General features: G+C 38.4%; 1 protein-coding gene across 1 annotated transcript in view; it reads left to right on the top strand.

Moving 5' to 3' along the window:
- TGFBR1 (transforming growth factor beta receptor 1) overlaps positions 1–9,017 on the top strand; it is a 31,847-nt gene extending 22,830 nt beyond the window's left edge. Inside the window, exons 7-9 of the mRNA XM_030444882.1 lie at positions 1,594–1,718; positions 2,387–2,517; positions 4,784–9,017. Coding sequence (XP_030300742.1) covers positions 1,594–1,718; positions 2,387–2,517; positions 4,784–4,909 — 382 coding nt within the window. The 3' untranslated portion in view covers positions 4,910–9,017. The remainder of the gene's footprint in view (positions 1–1,593; positions 1,719–2,386; positions 2,518–4,783) is intronic.
- Positions 9,018–15,595: the final 6,578 nt, after the last annotated feature.

Genomic DNA, 15,595 nt, shown 5'->3' with positions numbered 1-15,595 from the left:
TGTTCTAGTGAATGTGTTTCCATCTTTTTAAAATTTCCCCTTTTATCTTCCTCCTGGAAGGGTGGGGGGGAAGTGTAATAGAGAATAATTCTGTCCTCTGTTTTTTGGTCCACCCAAACTGCTAAGCTGTGACAGTTGCTGGCATGTGGTAGTTAGAGCACGAGCACAAGTGTGCATGAGTTTGAGAATGAGGGTGCATGGAAAAATAACGAGGATTTGTCATGGTTTAACACTTGGCTGGTAATTAACCAACCGACAGATGCTCTCTATTAATCCCACTCCCCTCCATGATTAAGGAAAGGAGAGAAAATAAGGGAGAGTGACTTATGGATTGGAAACTAAACTGAACAGCCTTAATGAAATAGTAATGATAAAAAGAAAAAAATATTAAATATATACAAGTATACGCAAAGCCCAATCCCGTGTTCCTCTCCTCTTCCCCTCATTAATACTCACGTCACCATCAAGGCTGAAGGGCAGACCCTTTTATAAGTCCCAGGCTGGGCTCCTTTAGTCAGCAGCAATTGGGAGCTGGAGGCAGGAACACACAGATTCAAGAGAGAGAAGATTGTGGCCACAGGCAGACAAATGAATGGAATCTTCCCAGGATTCCAGCCAAGGAACAGAAGAAGGAAGGAAGGTCTTGACCCTCGTCATCCCTCAAATTCATACCGAGTATGACGTGTATGGGATGGAATAGTCCATTTAGCTAGTTTTGGTCGCCTGTCTTGTCCTCTCATCCCTAAGGGAAGGTTGCAGGTGTGACGCCTTCACTCCCTTCCTCTTTCCAGAGCATAAGATGTTCCTCAGAACTGAGCAGTGGCCTTGGTTCTGCATACCATTCTCTAGCTGTAACTATAAACAAGCATTATTAGTCCCAGAAGTAGACACTGACAGAAACTTGCTGTTTATTTCAGCAAGTGCAGCAACTTAGAGGAAACTTAGCTGAAAGCAAAATGACAAGACAGAAAATTGGTTCTCTCCTGGTATAAACCAGGACAGGATTCAGTAAGGAGATGTAGGATACACTGCAGTGAACAGATGCAGAGGTTGGTCAGACAAGCATAGTGACTGGCAACTGATCATGCAGCTGGCTCCCTTGGTAACCTTTTCTATTGTCCCACTTGTGTTCCTCCTCCTAAAGGTTACTTGATAAGCGTTGCAGATCCTGCAATATCCCTTGAATATATCCAAGCCTTTTGTTCCTCATTTCCCATTTATTAGCAGTTACAGTATCCAGAGTGTCCCTCTCTAAAGCTGTCCTGGCATTCCTAGTAGCCTGTCAGCAACCGGAGGCTTTTGGTCTTTGTCATTATGTCTGTTATCCCATCAAGTCTATCAGGCTTATGGTAGCATTTGTTTATTGTTTCACATTTTACTTATTCCCCATATTCCTTTGCTTATTTCTCTTGGTTTACTTACTCTATTTGCACTGAAAGGTATTTGGTTGCATTACCTTAATGAAGCAGACTTTCCTGTGTCTCATTTTCCACATAAATATTAAATTTGGGTTTGAGCTGGTCGGTAGCACTGAACTTTCTCTAAGGTTAGTATTTATGAAATTAAATGTTTCTCTTTTTTTATTGCAAATAGGTACATGGCACCTGAAGTTCTAGATGATTCTATAAATATGAAACATTTTGAGTCATTCAAACGAGCAGACATCTATGCGATGGGATTAGTGTTTTGGGAAATAGCTCGGCGGTGTTCTATCGGTGGTATGTGACAATCTTTACAAAATCCTTACAGAGTTATATGTAACTTAAAGAACTTCATTAAACTTAAGAGGTTGCTCTAAAAGCAGTGCAAGCTAATAGACAGTATGTCTCAGGACTTTCTAACTGTTAATCCTGTAAATGATAACTGGTTTATTCATCTTCTTTGTAAACTGATGAACCATAATTGTTGAAGAAAATAGGAAATAACCTTGTCTGTATTAATTTTTTTAAAAAAAACTTTATTTAAATAGAGGAAATAAGAGGGGGATGTTCAGTGTCCTTGAGAGCAAGGAGGAAATGCCACAAGTAAGGGTTAGCTAAAGGGTGTTCAGAATACATCCACACCTTGTTTAAAATAAAACATGCTATTATAAATCATATACTTCCAAGAAGTGTGTCTCTAATATAGCATACTAAAGATTTTATATAGCTTCTATCATTTCCGAATACATGAATTCCAAAATGAAAAATTGTTCAAGGGAAATCTAAACACTTCTAAGGCATGATTAAGGATTTTATTTTTTTTAATTTGTCAGTCATTGTAATGTAATTTGTAATAATTAAAGCAAAAAAAGAAAACTATACTGATAACACAGTAAAAAGAATATCTAATTTAGTGTTAAGTATGTTAAATGTGTTAAAATAAAGCTGTTTTCATCCTATTACAGGAATTCATGAAGATTACCAGTTGCCATACTATGACCTTGTTCCTTCAGATCCTTCTGTTGAAGAAATGAGGAAAGTTGTGTGTGAGCAGAAGTTAAGACCCAATATTCCAAACAGATGGCAGAGCTGTGAGGTATTAACTAACCTTGCTAAAACTGCTTTAATGAATACTAGTTTTTATTGATTACATTGGTTCACAAAGTGTGCTTGTTGAAGGTAGAAGTGTTCTAGAAGAACTTATTTAATAAAGCCCACTGGGATCAGAATGAAATCATTATTGATCCTTGCCTACATATTAGTATTTAATGTAATTTCACAAAATAAAATAGCTAACCCTGCATGGAGGATTCTAGGATTCACTCCTGTGAAGTACAGGTGACACTATTGTAAATTAAAGCTGGACTGAATTGCATTGGAAGAAGTCTGCAAAAAAAATATTTATTTTACTGCAAATAAATTGTGCGACTGGGGATTGTACACCTGGATTGAATTAACTTTATTCATAGTACCCAGTATGGTGGTGTTTTTTGAATTTGTGACCAAAACAGTTTGATAGCACACCAGAGTTTCAGCTGTTGCTGAAAAGTGCTTATACACCTTCAGGACTTTCAGTTTCTCACTCTGCCCCTCCTTACACTGAGTAGGCTGGGAGTGAGCAAGAGACTGAGAGGGATCACAGCTGGGACAGATGACCCAAACTGACCAAAGGGATATGTCAGACAATTCAGTGTTGTGCTTGGCAGTAAAACTGGGTGAGGAGGGAGTTTACCAGGGGTTGCTGTTGCTCAGGGGCTGGCTGGGCATCAGTTGGATGGTGGTAAGCAATTGATTTTGGATCACTGGTTTGTCTTTGTTTTGGCTTGGTTTCCCCCATTTGCCTGTTAAATTCTTTGTCAGTCTACAGATTTTCTCACTTTTGCCCTCCTGGTTCTCTCTCCTATCCCACTGGTAATGGAGTGAGTGGCTGTGTGGGGCTGGAGTGAGTACCTATTGTGGTTAGCCCCCAAAGGGGTAGTAAAGATACATGAGCTAATCAGATCTGTGCCAGCTGGTTTGTGTCTAGGCTGGTTATCTCATTCAAGAAGTGTACTTGCTAGTGGCAGCTCAGTACTCTGCCACCTCAGCAGGGCTTCTTGTGATGCAGATGGTATCTTCCATCTATCCTACAGGCTGGGCAAAATAGTAAATGACATTAGAACTTTAATTCAAAACCGTGGTGGCCTTAGTATTTTGTGTGTCTCAATTTGTACTGTATCCACTTACTGAAAGATGAACAGGGTTGTGAGGCAGCAAGACTCTTAGTAAGCCAAAGCCTGGAACTGCAGTGCGCATGTAGTGACCTCCTGACCGTGCCTCTGTAGACGTGCTTACCTGAGTTCATGATGCTGGTAGTCACCACATGGGTGGTAGGTAGTATGCATAGCAGTGAGCTCTTGCCTTGCCAACCAGTTTTATTCATATTGCTTACTCCAGAGGCAGTGCTTGCTGATTCGGATCTTGGGAGAACAGCTGCAGTAAGCTGAGAGATTGATGAGATGGAAGAGGGAACTGGGTTTTGGCATTTGTGAAATGAATATATGGGTAAAGGCCTGAGATAAGAGATTGAGCAAGAGGACACAGGAGAGAAAGGTCATGATGTGCAATGACAATGTAATTTTTAAAATCCTGAAATACATTTCAATCCTGTAAATTTACTTAGCAGCTCAGTGTAATACAGCTTTGAGTATAAAATCTTGGAATGTGTTGCTTTCTTTCTTCTTCAGTTATTTATAGTTATTTGTAGTTACTTGTGTAGTAACACAGATTTCAAAGAATGGCAGCTTGAAAGGTACAGATACTCAAATTTTCAGTCATTACAGAACTACTTGAGGAAGACAGCTGATAACTTCTGAATTACTATATATTGACCTAACTTTTTCCAGAGGTACAACAAAAATTAGTATTTTTGTCTAATGTGAAAATTTGGGAAAGAAAAAAACCCAAACAGTTACAGACAAGCTACTGATTTTTCATTGAAATACTTACATGTGGGCTGAAATTCTACTGAAAATACTAGTTCAGCTCTACTATATTTAAAAAAAAAAATATTTTCCTGTATGTTCCTTGTCTAGTCTTCTAGTGGGTGTTATAAGTGGCTGCTCTGTCTTGGCAAATTCCAGGAGCCGTGGCTTCTTCCTGCCTGGCCTCTTGGGAGTCCAGCCTGGTGTGTCCAAAGTGCTGGGGCTCTGTCCATCTCGGGTCCATGGGTGTAAAGGAAGAATTCGAGTTTTTCATACAAATCACTTTTCCGTGCAGCTATAATACTAATAATAGACTTCAGAAACGCAGGGAGGCTAAGGCAGAAGTGATGTTACACATAGAAACAGCAGTACATGTAATTCTGTGTCTTTCCTTCACAGGCATTACGAGTAATGGCAAAAATCATGCGGGAGTGCTGGTACGCCAATGGAGCTGCCAGGCTGACGGCTCTACGCATTAAGAAAACATTATCACAGCTTAGTCAACAGGAGGGGATAAAGATGTAATCCTGGATTTGCTACCGAAGGATACTGTAAAAGTCCATATCTGCACCAGAGTGGCGTGTTGAGAAGGTTAATTGTTCTACCTCACTGAGGGAACAGAAGGATATTGCTGCCTTTTACTACTTCATAGGAACGTCATTTGTTACAATTTTTGTGGATGTGCTAAACAGTTGTGTAGTGTCCTTTCTGTGCACTATGAACCTCTTTCCCAGGTTACTTACAAAATGTTAGGTAGTGTAGTTTTATTTTTATTAACCTCGAATTTTTTTATATGGGAAGTTGATAGCTGGTCTTAATTTCTAGTTAACTGTGCTGAAAATAAGAGGTCACTTTTCAAATGGAACTGGTTCACTATATTGTTCTAGAGTGCCTTGTTGGCTCTTTAAGCAACTTTATTCCTGGCTGGTACATTGGCTGTTCTGAGTCACTGTCACGGTTCTTTTGATTCAGATTGTGAATGTACTGTTGGAGTACACTTTGCTAGCGATTAAGGTAGTGTATCTTTTGAACCTTGTTTTACAAATTGACCTCCTTCAGTTATGGGAACACCACAATTTATGCAACTGTACTTCATACATGGTTACTGGGCTTTTTTTCCACTTTTTCAGAATACTACATTGCCTTCAAAATAGATTGTATTATACTAGTAAGTGCCACTTTTGAGTCCTTTAATGCAAAGCAGCATGAGCGTACAAAGCCTATGGTACTTTTGGTTTCAAAAATAGAAGTTAAAAAACAACTGGTCTGTTGTCTAGCTAAGATCTAATTCAGGTGAATATGTAATTCTTGGTATACCTTTAATTTTACCAAAATCTGACTTCTGAAACCACAGTAGGAATTTTAAACAGTTTAAGCTGGTTGATTCAGTCATATTTTATAACTGTCATGAGTCATAATTATATATGACTTTTTACCACTTGAAAAAGTGGTACTTCTGAAATGCTTGAAGGACCTGTTTGCTTCAGAAAAGTAGCAAGAGGAGTAATATGTTCTTAAGAGAGATTTTACTCCATTAAGTAAAACGATAAGCATATTTTCTGTGCAGTTCAGCAGCATCTTAAGACTCAAAGAACAATATTTGCAATTAAACGAGGATGAAGTGCACCTGTAATTAGGGGAAAAGTTATTTAGGCCTTTGTACAAGAAATTTCAAAGCTGCTTATAAATTTTATGTGCATGTATTTAGTGTGTGCCTCATACACAAAAAGTGGTGAACTACAGAAAGTGCTGAGCTGCGAAGTCTTTGGATACTAGAGGATTCCAGCAATCCTCTTCATAGTTACAAGAACAAAGTTTATGGTGTCTTTAAAAAACTGAGATTACCAAGATACTTTTTTAATTGCAGTTGTAGGGAAGAGTCTGCCCTTTGATTTCATTAATGTCCAAACCACTCAGTAGTATTTCAGTATGTAAATGTTGCTGGTAATTAATATGCCACTTAAGCTACTCTCTGGAACACATCATTATCCATCCTATTATGCAACATACACAACCTTAATTCTGCTTCCTCTTTATTCCTCAGCATACACTGAGTGTTATTCACAAAGCTGGTAGCAGTGGCAGGGTGGTTGCTAACAGAAGCAGGAGGTTGTGTTCTGTGGTCTGTGATATATGGTAGTTTAAGCAGTAACATGGACGGGTCCTAGTAAGAAGAGATTACATAGGTGACGTGAGATCTAGTTTAGCAGTTTCCTGACTTTTGTGTTTCTCGTTTCTTAGTTTTTGCTTGGAGATAGGTTTAAATGATGTGGGAATTACAGACCTTCAGAACTCAGAATAATGAAATGCTTTATTCAACCAGTTTTATGTATGAGTTTGCTCATACTGGAAAATGGTGTATGAGAGAAGAAGAAATAAGTTTTTAGAAAACAATCAAGTTTAAAAATACGTGCAGATGTCATGTTTATATTTATTTGGCGTTGTCTGACCAGGCAGGCTTAGGTGCTTCAGGCCTCCATCAAAGCTGGATCAAAAATTACTTCATGCAGGTATTCCAAAGCAATGATGCTTTTGTGGGAGTGTACCACTGTGCACCACAGAGTTTTCAATTATTACTGTTTTTTTTTTTTAATTACAATATTACTAAGCTCCCGAATCTACCTACTTGTCATGCTTCTAACAAGTTCAGTGTATCTACAAAAAAAATTTAAAGAAAAAAGTCAGTATCAAAGTAGAGCTTAATGCATCTCCATACTAATTTCAAAGGATTCCTCTTTAAGCAATTTGTTAATTTGGTGAAATTCTGAATTTTTCATTGGCATAACTGGATCCTTACCATAGATATAAATGGTATAGTTCATACTTCAGAATCATCAGGCTACTGGTGTGCTTCATATCTTCAGTGTAATCTTGATGGTAACATGAAAGCTTTCAGTATAATTCATTAAATAATTTCACTTGCAGCTTTTTTTTTAGCACCTACAAAACCTGACCACTTAAGGTTTAGTTTTCTAAAATACAAGGAGCAGTTCTGTTGCATTTAAAAGAGATTTTACTGCCGTTGAATAGCATCGTGGCATTATTCAGTCAACCGTACAGTGGTTTGTTACATCTGTTTCATCTCAACCATCTATTAGGCTTCATTCTCCTGAATTGCTAGCAACTATTACAGAGTTCTGATTTTTCACACTGTAATAGAAGCAGGCAAAAAAACAAAGCACAGGAAGGATACTTGGTACAGCGTGTGACGTTAGAAATGTTGTTTTGAGACAACCTTATTATCCAAATTGGATTAAAGAACGGGAAAATTCTGAATAGAGCCATATATATCCTCAGTTCTGACACTACAACTTCAAGCTTTGTTCTTCTTTTCCATTATATAAACCAAACACCTTTTACAAAGGCTGTGTCTGTATATATTATGTAACTTTAAATGTTACCTGTGTAAGATCATATCTTATATATATGGACACAGGTACACATAAGTATTTTTTAAATTAAGATTGTAATATCACCGAATCTGCTCATGGGAATCCAGGGGGACCAAAATATTTTATCATTCAAAATATTAATTTTGTATCATTTCAAGTATATACCAAAACTGTTTCTGATTAATACTGATGCAAATGTTTATTGTAAATATTACATGCATTATCTATTCACTTAAGTTTTGTGGATATAATCAATTTGACACTTTAGTAGCATTGAAGCCTCAGTTTGGTTTATAGACTTGTGACCACGTGGATATGGACATGGAGAATAAGGAGCATTGGAAATGGTCTGATGCTGAAAAGCCAGAAACATTGGGTTTGGAATGCTGGACTTTTTCAAGGACCTTCCAACCTTAAAAGATGGAATACTGGGATGTTTCTCAAGCTGACTTTCCAAGTATGACACGCTGTCATCCTCCAGTGGTGCCGCTTGTAATCCTAAGAAAGACTTTGTATATAGGTAAAAACATTTTGGTCGACTGTATAGGGGCATGAAAGTGTCAAATAAAATAAGAGGCTACGTTATTTTTTTCTGTAATGGTTCTGAGTGTGATTGTAACGAAATTCACATTTTAGTTAGTTACTTGTTTATGTTGTGCCATTGAAATGATTGCAAGGTGTTAGTCATGTTATGTTTAAAAAAAAACCTACAAAAAAGACCACTTCCCCATATCAGTTGCTTTATACCCAAATTACCTCTTCAAAGACCAAGGTACATTTACCTCGTGTGTATATAACATTTTATATTTTTCAGAACATTCTCCAGGGTTGCAGTTACATCTTTCTATTCTGTGATTCTGTAGAAATATTGGTATTACTAAATGTACAACTTCAGCGGTACTAAATGTATTATCTGGTGCCCCAAAACACTTAAATTTTATGTATTTTATCATCCTAGCAAGTTTCGTCTTTGTCACTGTAGCACCTGTCCTGACATAGCTGTGTGGATACTGCCTTGTAAATTTTACTTTTTGGATGATTTGGAGATCCTGTACAGATGAGTATCCCTTTTTAAAACTTTACAGAATTGTGCATTTCCCTTACATTTCTGAAAATATGTATTGTATTTGTAGAGTATGCATTTCAATGCATTGTAAATAGCACAGTAGAAGAGTGGATGCTTATGTTAAGTGCTAACACTACAGTAGAGAGATTAAAGCAGTGAAATAAATAACTTTTTTTTAAATGTGTGAGCTGTCTTTCAGAGGAAGACATTGCAGGTAGGTATGTGTTTAGGTGTATACTGCTCTTAGCTGGCAAAATATGGGTTTACTTTGAATTCCTTTCTTCAGAAGGAGTTTTCTGCTGGTGTAAAAATTATAAAGGGTTGTCAGGGTTTAATGTGGGCCTGGCAATTAAACCAAGTAGCAGGTGCTCTCTATTAATCCCCCTCCTTGATAGAGAAAGGAGAGAATAAGGGAGAGAGACTTATGGGTTGGAAACTAAACTACACAATTTTAATGAAACTGTAATGATAAAAAGGAAAATTACTAAATATATACAAATATACAAAAAAAAGATACTACCTTCCTCTCCCTTTCCCCCAATAACTCACGTCACCACCAAGGGTGCAGGGAAGCCCTGGGAAAGTCCAGTCTGGACTCCTGGGGTCAGCAGCAGTCGGGATCTGGAGGCAGGAACACACAGATATGGGCTGGCACGGATCAGGACCACAGGCAGAGGAACAGATGGGATCCTCCCAGGATGCTGAAGCAAACAGGGACAGGAGAAGAAGGGAAGCAGGAAGGATAGGAAGGGGGGGGTTGACCCATGTGATCCCTTAAATTTATACTGAGTATGATGTGTATGGGATGGAATACTCTGGTCAATTTTGGTCATTTATTTTGTCCACTCCTCCCTAGAGGAGGGCTGCAGGTGTGACCTCTTTACTCCTTTTCTCCTGGAGGGCAAAATGTTCCTCAGCTGAGCAGTGTCCTTGGCTCTGCACACCAGTCTCTGGCTGTAACTATAAACATTGAGCATTATCGGTCCCAGAAGCAGACACTGACTGAGGAACTTGCTGTTAATTTCAGCAAGTGCAGCCACTTACAAGAAGCCCAGCTGGAAGCAAAATTACAAGATGGAAAATTAGCAAGGGGGTTGCTAATTCTGAGGCAATCCGTCATATATGTGCCATACAGGTAATAGTACAAGAGCCTGATCTTCCTTGTGTCCCACAATAATGTTTGCATAAGTACAGTGCTGGTGTCTCTGATTTCTTGGGCAAAGTAACTACTGACAAAGTGTTCTGTTTACATTTACATAGAACAAATAGAGCTGCTGAGGTTTTCAGACTACTGATACAGATGTCCTCAGTGCATCACAGAGCAGCAAGTAAAATCAGCTTGTCTTGGAGTCGATTGTTTCTCTGCAAAACTCAATTTTAGCCTGTTCTTATGATTCTGAAGGAAGAGGAGGATGTAAACAAAAAAAAATAGGGCAAGATGTCAATTTTTTTGTAACATTACATGCATATGTTTATTTTGGCTCAGTTTTTATTAAATAGTCTTCTGTGTTTCATGCTTTGATGGACTGAATCTAAGAAATGAAAATCCATGAACAACAAGTGGTTACTGCAAATAAATTAGATGTGAGGATATTTTAAGATCATTTTAGAGGGGATGCTGAATTCAGGAGGTTTGTGTGCTAGCTTGCATTACTAGTCAGCAATTAAACAAATGACAGTAGAATTACCAGAGTTGGTAGGGACCACTAGAGATCATGTAGTCCAGCTCTCCAGTAAAGCAGGGTCACCTAGAGCATACCACACAGGACTGGATCCAGGCAGGTTTTAAATATCGCCAGAGAAGGGGACTCCACAGCCTCCCTGGGCAGCCTGTCCCACTGCCTTGTCACCTTCATAGTAAAGTAGGGTTTATTCTTAGGTTTTAATGGAATTTCCTATGTTGTAGCTTGTGCCTCTTGCCTTTCGTCCTATCACTGGGAACTACTGCAAAGAGCCTGGCTCCATCTTCCCTGCACCCTCCTTCAGATACTTGTAGACATTACAAAGGTCTTTCCTCAGTCTTCCCCAGGCTAAAGAGTCCCAACTCTCTCAGCCTTTCTTCAAGAAAGATGATCCAGTCCACCAATCATCCTTGTTGGTTGCCAGTGCACTCTCTCCAGTAGTTCCCTGTCTCTCTGGAACTGGGGAGCCCAGAACTGGATGCAGTATTCCAGCTGTGGCCTCACCAGGGCAGAGTAGAGGGGGACAATGACCTCTCTAGACCTACTGGCCACACTCTTCTTTATGCAGCCCAGGCTTCTGTTGGCCTTCCTGGCAGCAAGGACACACTGCTGGCTCATGGATAACTATCAGGACTCACAGATCCTTCTCTTCCAAATAGTTTTCCATCAGGTCCACCCGAAACCTACATTGCTTCTTGGGGTTCTTCCTCCCCAGGTGCAGAATCTGAAACTTGCTCTTGTTGAACCCCATCAGGTTCTTCTCTGCCCAGCTCTCCAGCCTGTCCAGGTCATGCTGGATGGCAGCACAGCCCTCTGGAGTGTCAGCCACCCCTCCCAGCTTTGTATCCTCAGCAAACCTGCTGACTCTGTCCCCTCATCCAGGTCACTGATGAACATGTTGAACAAGATCAGACTGAGTCCTGACCCCTGTGGGACACCGCTGGTTCCAGGCCTCCAACTCAACCCTGCTACATTTATCACCACTCTGAGTTCTGTCACACAGCCAGCTCTCAATCCACCTCACTGCCCACTCCTCTAAGCCCATTGTTCTTTTTTATTAATCCCTTAATGATACTCCAGAAATCAAATTGAAATTACCTGTTTTCCCAATAGAGAGCTTTTTACATAAAGATACTCCTCACACTTGCTAGAAACTGTAGTCTTGAAGGCAGCTAATTGATACCATTACAATAATACATATCTCCATTATAGACAATAAACAGTACAAAGACTAGCTCATACAAAGCAGTATAGAGAGTAAAAAGTATCTGACCAAATGACATAAAAATAAATGTACCTTGGAGACCTTTTTTTTAGGCAGTACATTTAGCATCACCTTCTTTCATGTGGAAGGACAAGGTAAGTAGCCTTACCTGATGCAGTTTTTCTATGTTAAAGAGAGTGAATGGTCCTGATGTTTCCATCAGCCCATAAACTGTTTATAAATTCTCCATTTTATAACCTCTGTTACCAAGAAATTATATTTTACTTCACTTAGCATTCTCATTTGAAGAGAATCAGATGTGTCGCTAGGCTCATGACTGGTTTCAGGGGTTTAAAATTTAGACTGACAGGTGACTTTAGTTTCAGGTTATTTGCTCTGTTGAGAAGTAATACAACATAAAGCAGAGTCATTTTTTTTATGGTACCTTTTATGAACATCAAAACTGCCTCTTTCTAGCAAACATGAGATATTTTTTAAATTACTTTATAAAACAGTGGATTTTAAAACAAATAGATTTTTAACTTATGCTCTCTGATGATGACACATTATTATTTACTTCTTTATTGCCTTCATAGCAAATTGCAATTAATTAAATGCTCTACATTTATTTAATTACTTGCAGTTGGCTGTCCTTCCAGACTTGATATATGGAACATAATTATTTGCCTGTGGCAAATTTTATGAATTCTAATAAGCACTACATATTTAACTTGTGTAAAACTAATAGTAGACGTTGTATTTAGCATTAATGTACATTTTTATCAGCTTAAATATCAGTTTTGCTTTATATACAACTTTATCAGTTTAACCGCACACTGCTCCTGATATAATAGCAGCCAGCAAATCTTGCTTTTGCATTTCACTTTTTAATACAATTGTAATTTTCTGGGCTTTAAAAAGAGTGAAGTAATCTAAAAATAAGTTAATCTTCCTTATTCATTATTTGGAAAGCCAGCTGTAAAATGCTGCCTGAAAAAAAAAATGGAGAAAAATCTAAAGCTTGCCTGAACAAAAAGGTTCTGCTGTTTAAGAACAAAATCTCCTTGAAAAAGGCTTTGCTGTAGCAAACCTTTCTTAGTCTGAATACAAGGGCAACAGCCTCACTGACTGGCTAAGCAGCCTGTTGTGGACAGACCCACAACTGGTCTCACAATTTCTACCAGTTTGCACACAGACACATTTTGAGGGATCTGTAAAGCCCTACCTGGGTTCAACAGAGAAATATTGAAAGAGAAATGAAATGAAACAACCCTCAGCATAGGAAGGATCTTCAACATGCACTAAAAAATCTGGCATTGGCATGTCTGGCACGTCTAGTTGTTGAGACACAGATCAGAAAAATCATTGCTAATTAGCATAAGTCTACAAATGTTCTAAGTACCTTTCCAACTATAAGGTGTAGGTACCCTAAAAATAATAGCAAAGCTGTTTTTTAAAGTATTCATGGCTAAAATACAATGGGTTTGGGAATTAACAAGAGGGAAAACGCTACTGGCTCCTAGTAATTAAATGAAAATAAAAACATAAGGTATGTAAGGTGAAAACAGCCTTTTGGCTGATAAAATAGGGTGTTGAGAGGTGTAGTTCAGTATATTGGTTCTTGAAGATCTTAAAAGGTTGGGGAGTTGATTTTTATGGTGCACATGATTTATGTACACTTGAAAACACATGTAATAATATGTTAAATTCAAATATGGAACAGTCCAGGATATTTAAAAAATATATTTTTCAGTCCAGAAAATGTTCAAACCTTTTAATATTTCAGCAATTTTTAGGATCAGAAAGGAAGATCAAACACTACTCAACAAAATATAATGAACTAACTATTCAAACTAATACACAAAAATGCAGCTGAGTGAGCAGATTTTATTATGTAATAAGCAACAAGAAACACAGAATATAAAATATTTGTTTTCCTTTAGCAGGTGACAGGGGAAGCAGGTTAGATATTAGAAAGAATTTCTTTATGGAGAGAGTGATCAGACATTGGAATGGGCTGCCCAGGGAAGTAGTGGATTCTCCGTCCCTGGAGATACTTAAAAAGAGACTGGATGTGGCACTCAGTGCCATGGTCTGGCAACCGCAACGGTGGTTCAAGGGTTGGACTTGATGATCTCTGAGGTCCCTTCCAACCCAGTTGATTCTATGATTCTATGATTCAAAACAAGACACATTTGCAGAAGGGTGACCAGACTTAAAAAGAATGCTGTCTGTGTATCTGTAGCAAACCGCCTTACGCTGGGGCACTGAATTACTTCAAGCCACAAAATTCCCCTTCTCATTGTTAAATACTGGGTAGGAATCCATTTTCAAACAGTTTCTCTTTTGGAAAGACAGCTCTGCATGGTTTAACTGGAAAACATTAGTCAGAAGATTCAGCATCCAAGCTCCCCAGGAATAAAAGTCATTGCTTTCTAGAACAATTAGTTTAAAATTTGTACTGTCCTTGCTGAAAGCAACATTTTTAAAGCTTACAATACTTCAAACTTCAGCTGGCTTATTTAAACTGAAGGAGGGACTTTCAGTAGCCTCAGTTTTTTTCTTCTGGAACTGGTGATTTGAGGTGGAAGTGCAGAGCCTTTAAAGTCCCAGGCATAATCCCATCTCTGCTTGTTTACTTGTGGGGTAAGTTATTTTTTATAACAACTTTGTAATAAAAGGCTTATAAAGAAAATATATAAGAAATAAATATATATAAAAAAATACTTTTTTTATATATATAATAACTTTTATAATAAAAGGCTTAGAGGGGAAGCCGACTGCACGGGTCCCTCACCCAAACTCAAGTCAAAGCCAAGCATTTAGGGCAAGTGGGGAAAAATGCGTTCATATGGTTCAGCCTCCTCGTGTTTTCAGAGAAACTAAACCAGGCCTCAAATTTGGCCATACGGCTAATTTTGGTTTGGGGTCTGCCGCCACCTCGTGGGCTCATGGTGAATTTTAAGTCCTGAGAGAGCTGGCAGGAAAAAACTCAAGCAAAGCTAACCTTAGGTTTTGGTGTAAAAGCCCAGCTATTTAACTGACATGTAAGCCAACTTATATATAATTTCTGTCCTGGTATGAAAAGTTTTGGGATTTTTATTACCAGATTACATTTTCACTTTTCAGATTCTTAAATTTGCAATTACAGCAACAACTTTCTTAGTCTGCAAATTAAAAAAACAACTAAATGTACAATTATTTCTTATGTCTTTATTCCACAAAGAAGTTTGGAGCAAGATTCCATAAAGGATTTAATTACTCTATACTCGTGCATAGGCAGATAGACAAGTTTCAAAACTTTTTCATCTCATCGCAGTGCTCTCCTGTATTGCCTCAGGGTTTTTCTGGACCATTTATGAATTTGATACTGCAATTAAAGAGCATTGGATTCCTACAGTTTCTCTAGGCTGCAGAAGACCATGGAGCCATTAATAGGTAGGTAGCTGTGTTTGGAAAAGGAGTTATTTAGGGTGACAGATTGAAAAAAACTATAAGTAGTTTGCAGGACACCAAAATTTTCTGAGGTCTTATAGATGTTCCTAGAAAGCTGTTTCTAGAACCTGTTAATGGGATGCTGAGGTGCTCATCCAAGAAGCCTGGAGCTGTCAGAACCTGCCACATTCACCTTGAAACGACCAGATTTGAAGTCAAATAGTCACTAGCTGTGAAATGAGAAGTAACCCAAGTCTGCTTTGATTTCATTTGATAGCTTACATTTAATTTCTCCTGAATTCTAAAAACAATGGGATCGATTGATCTCTACAGGGAAGAGAAACTGCAGCAGTGGCCCTACTGCACAGAGGTTTCTTCACTGCAGACTCTCTTCCATGCTGTGCACTGATCTCACAGTCTATACTCATTGCC

Source organism: Calypte anna, chromosome 2 (genome assembly GCF_003957555.1).
Source record: "Calypte anna isolate BGI_N300 chromosome 2, bCalAnn1_v1.p, whole genome shotgun sequence".
In the NCBI taxonomy this organism is placed as follows: domain Eukaryota; kingdom Metazoa; phylum Chordata; class Aves; order Apodiformes; family Trochilidae; genus Calypte; species Calypte anna.
This window is presented reverse-complemented; position numbering and strand designations above follow the sequence as displayed.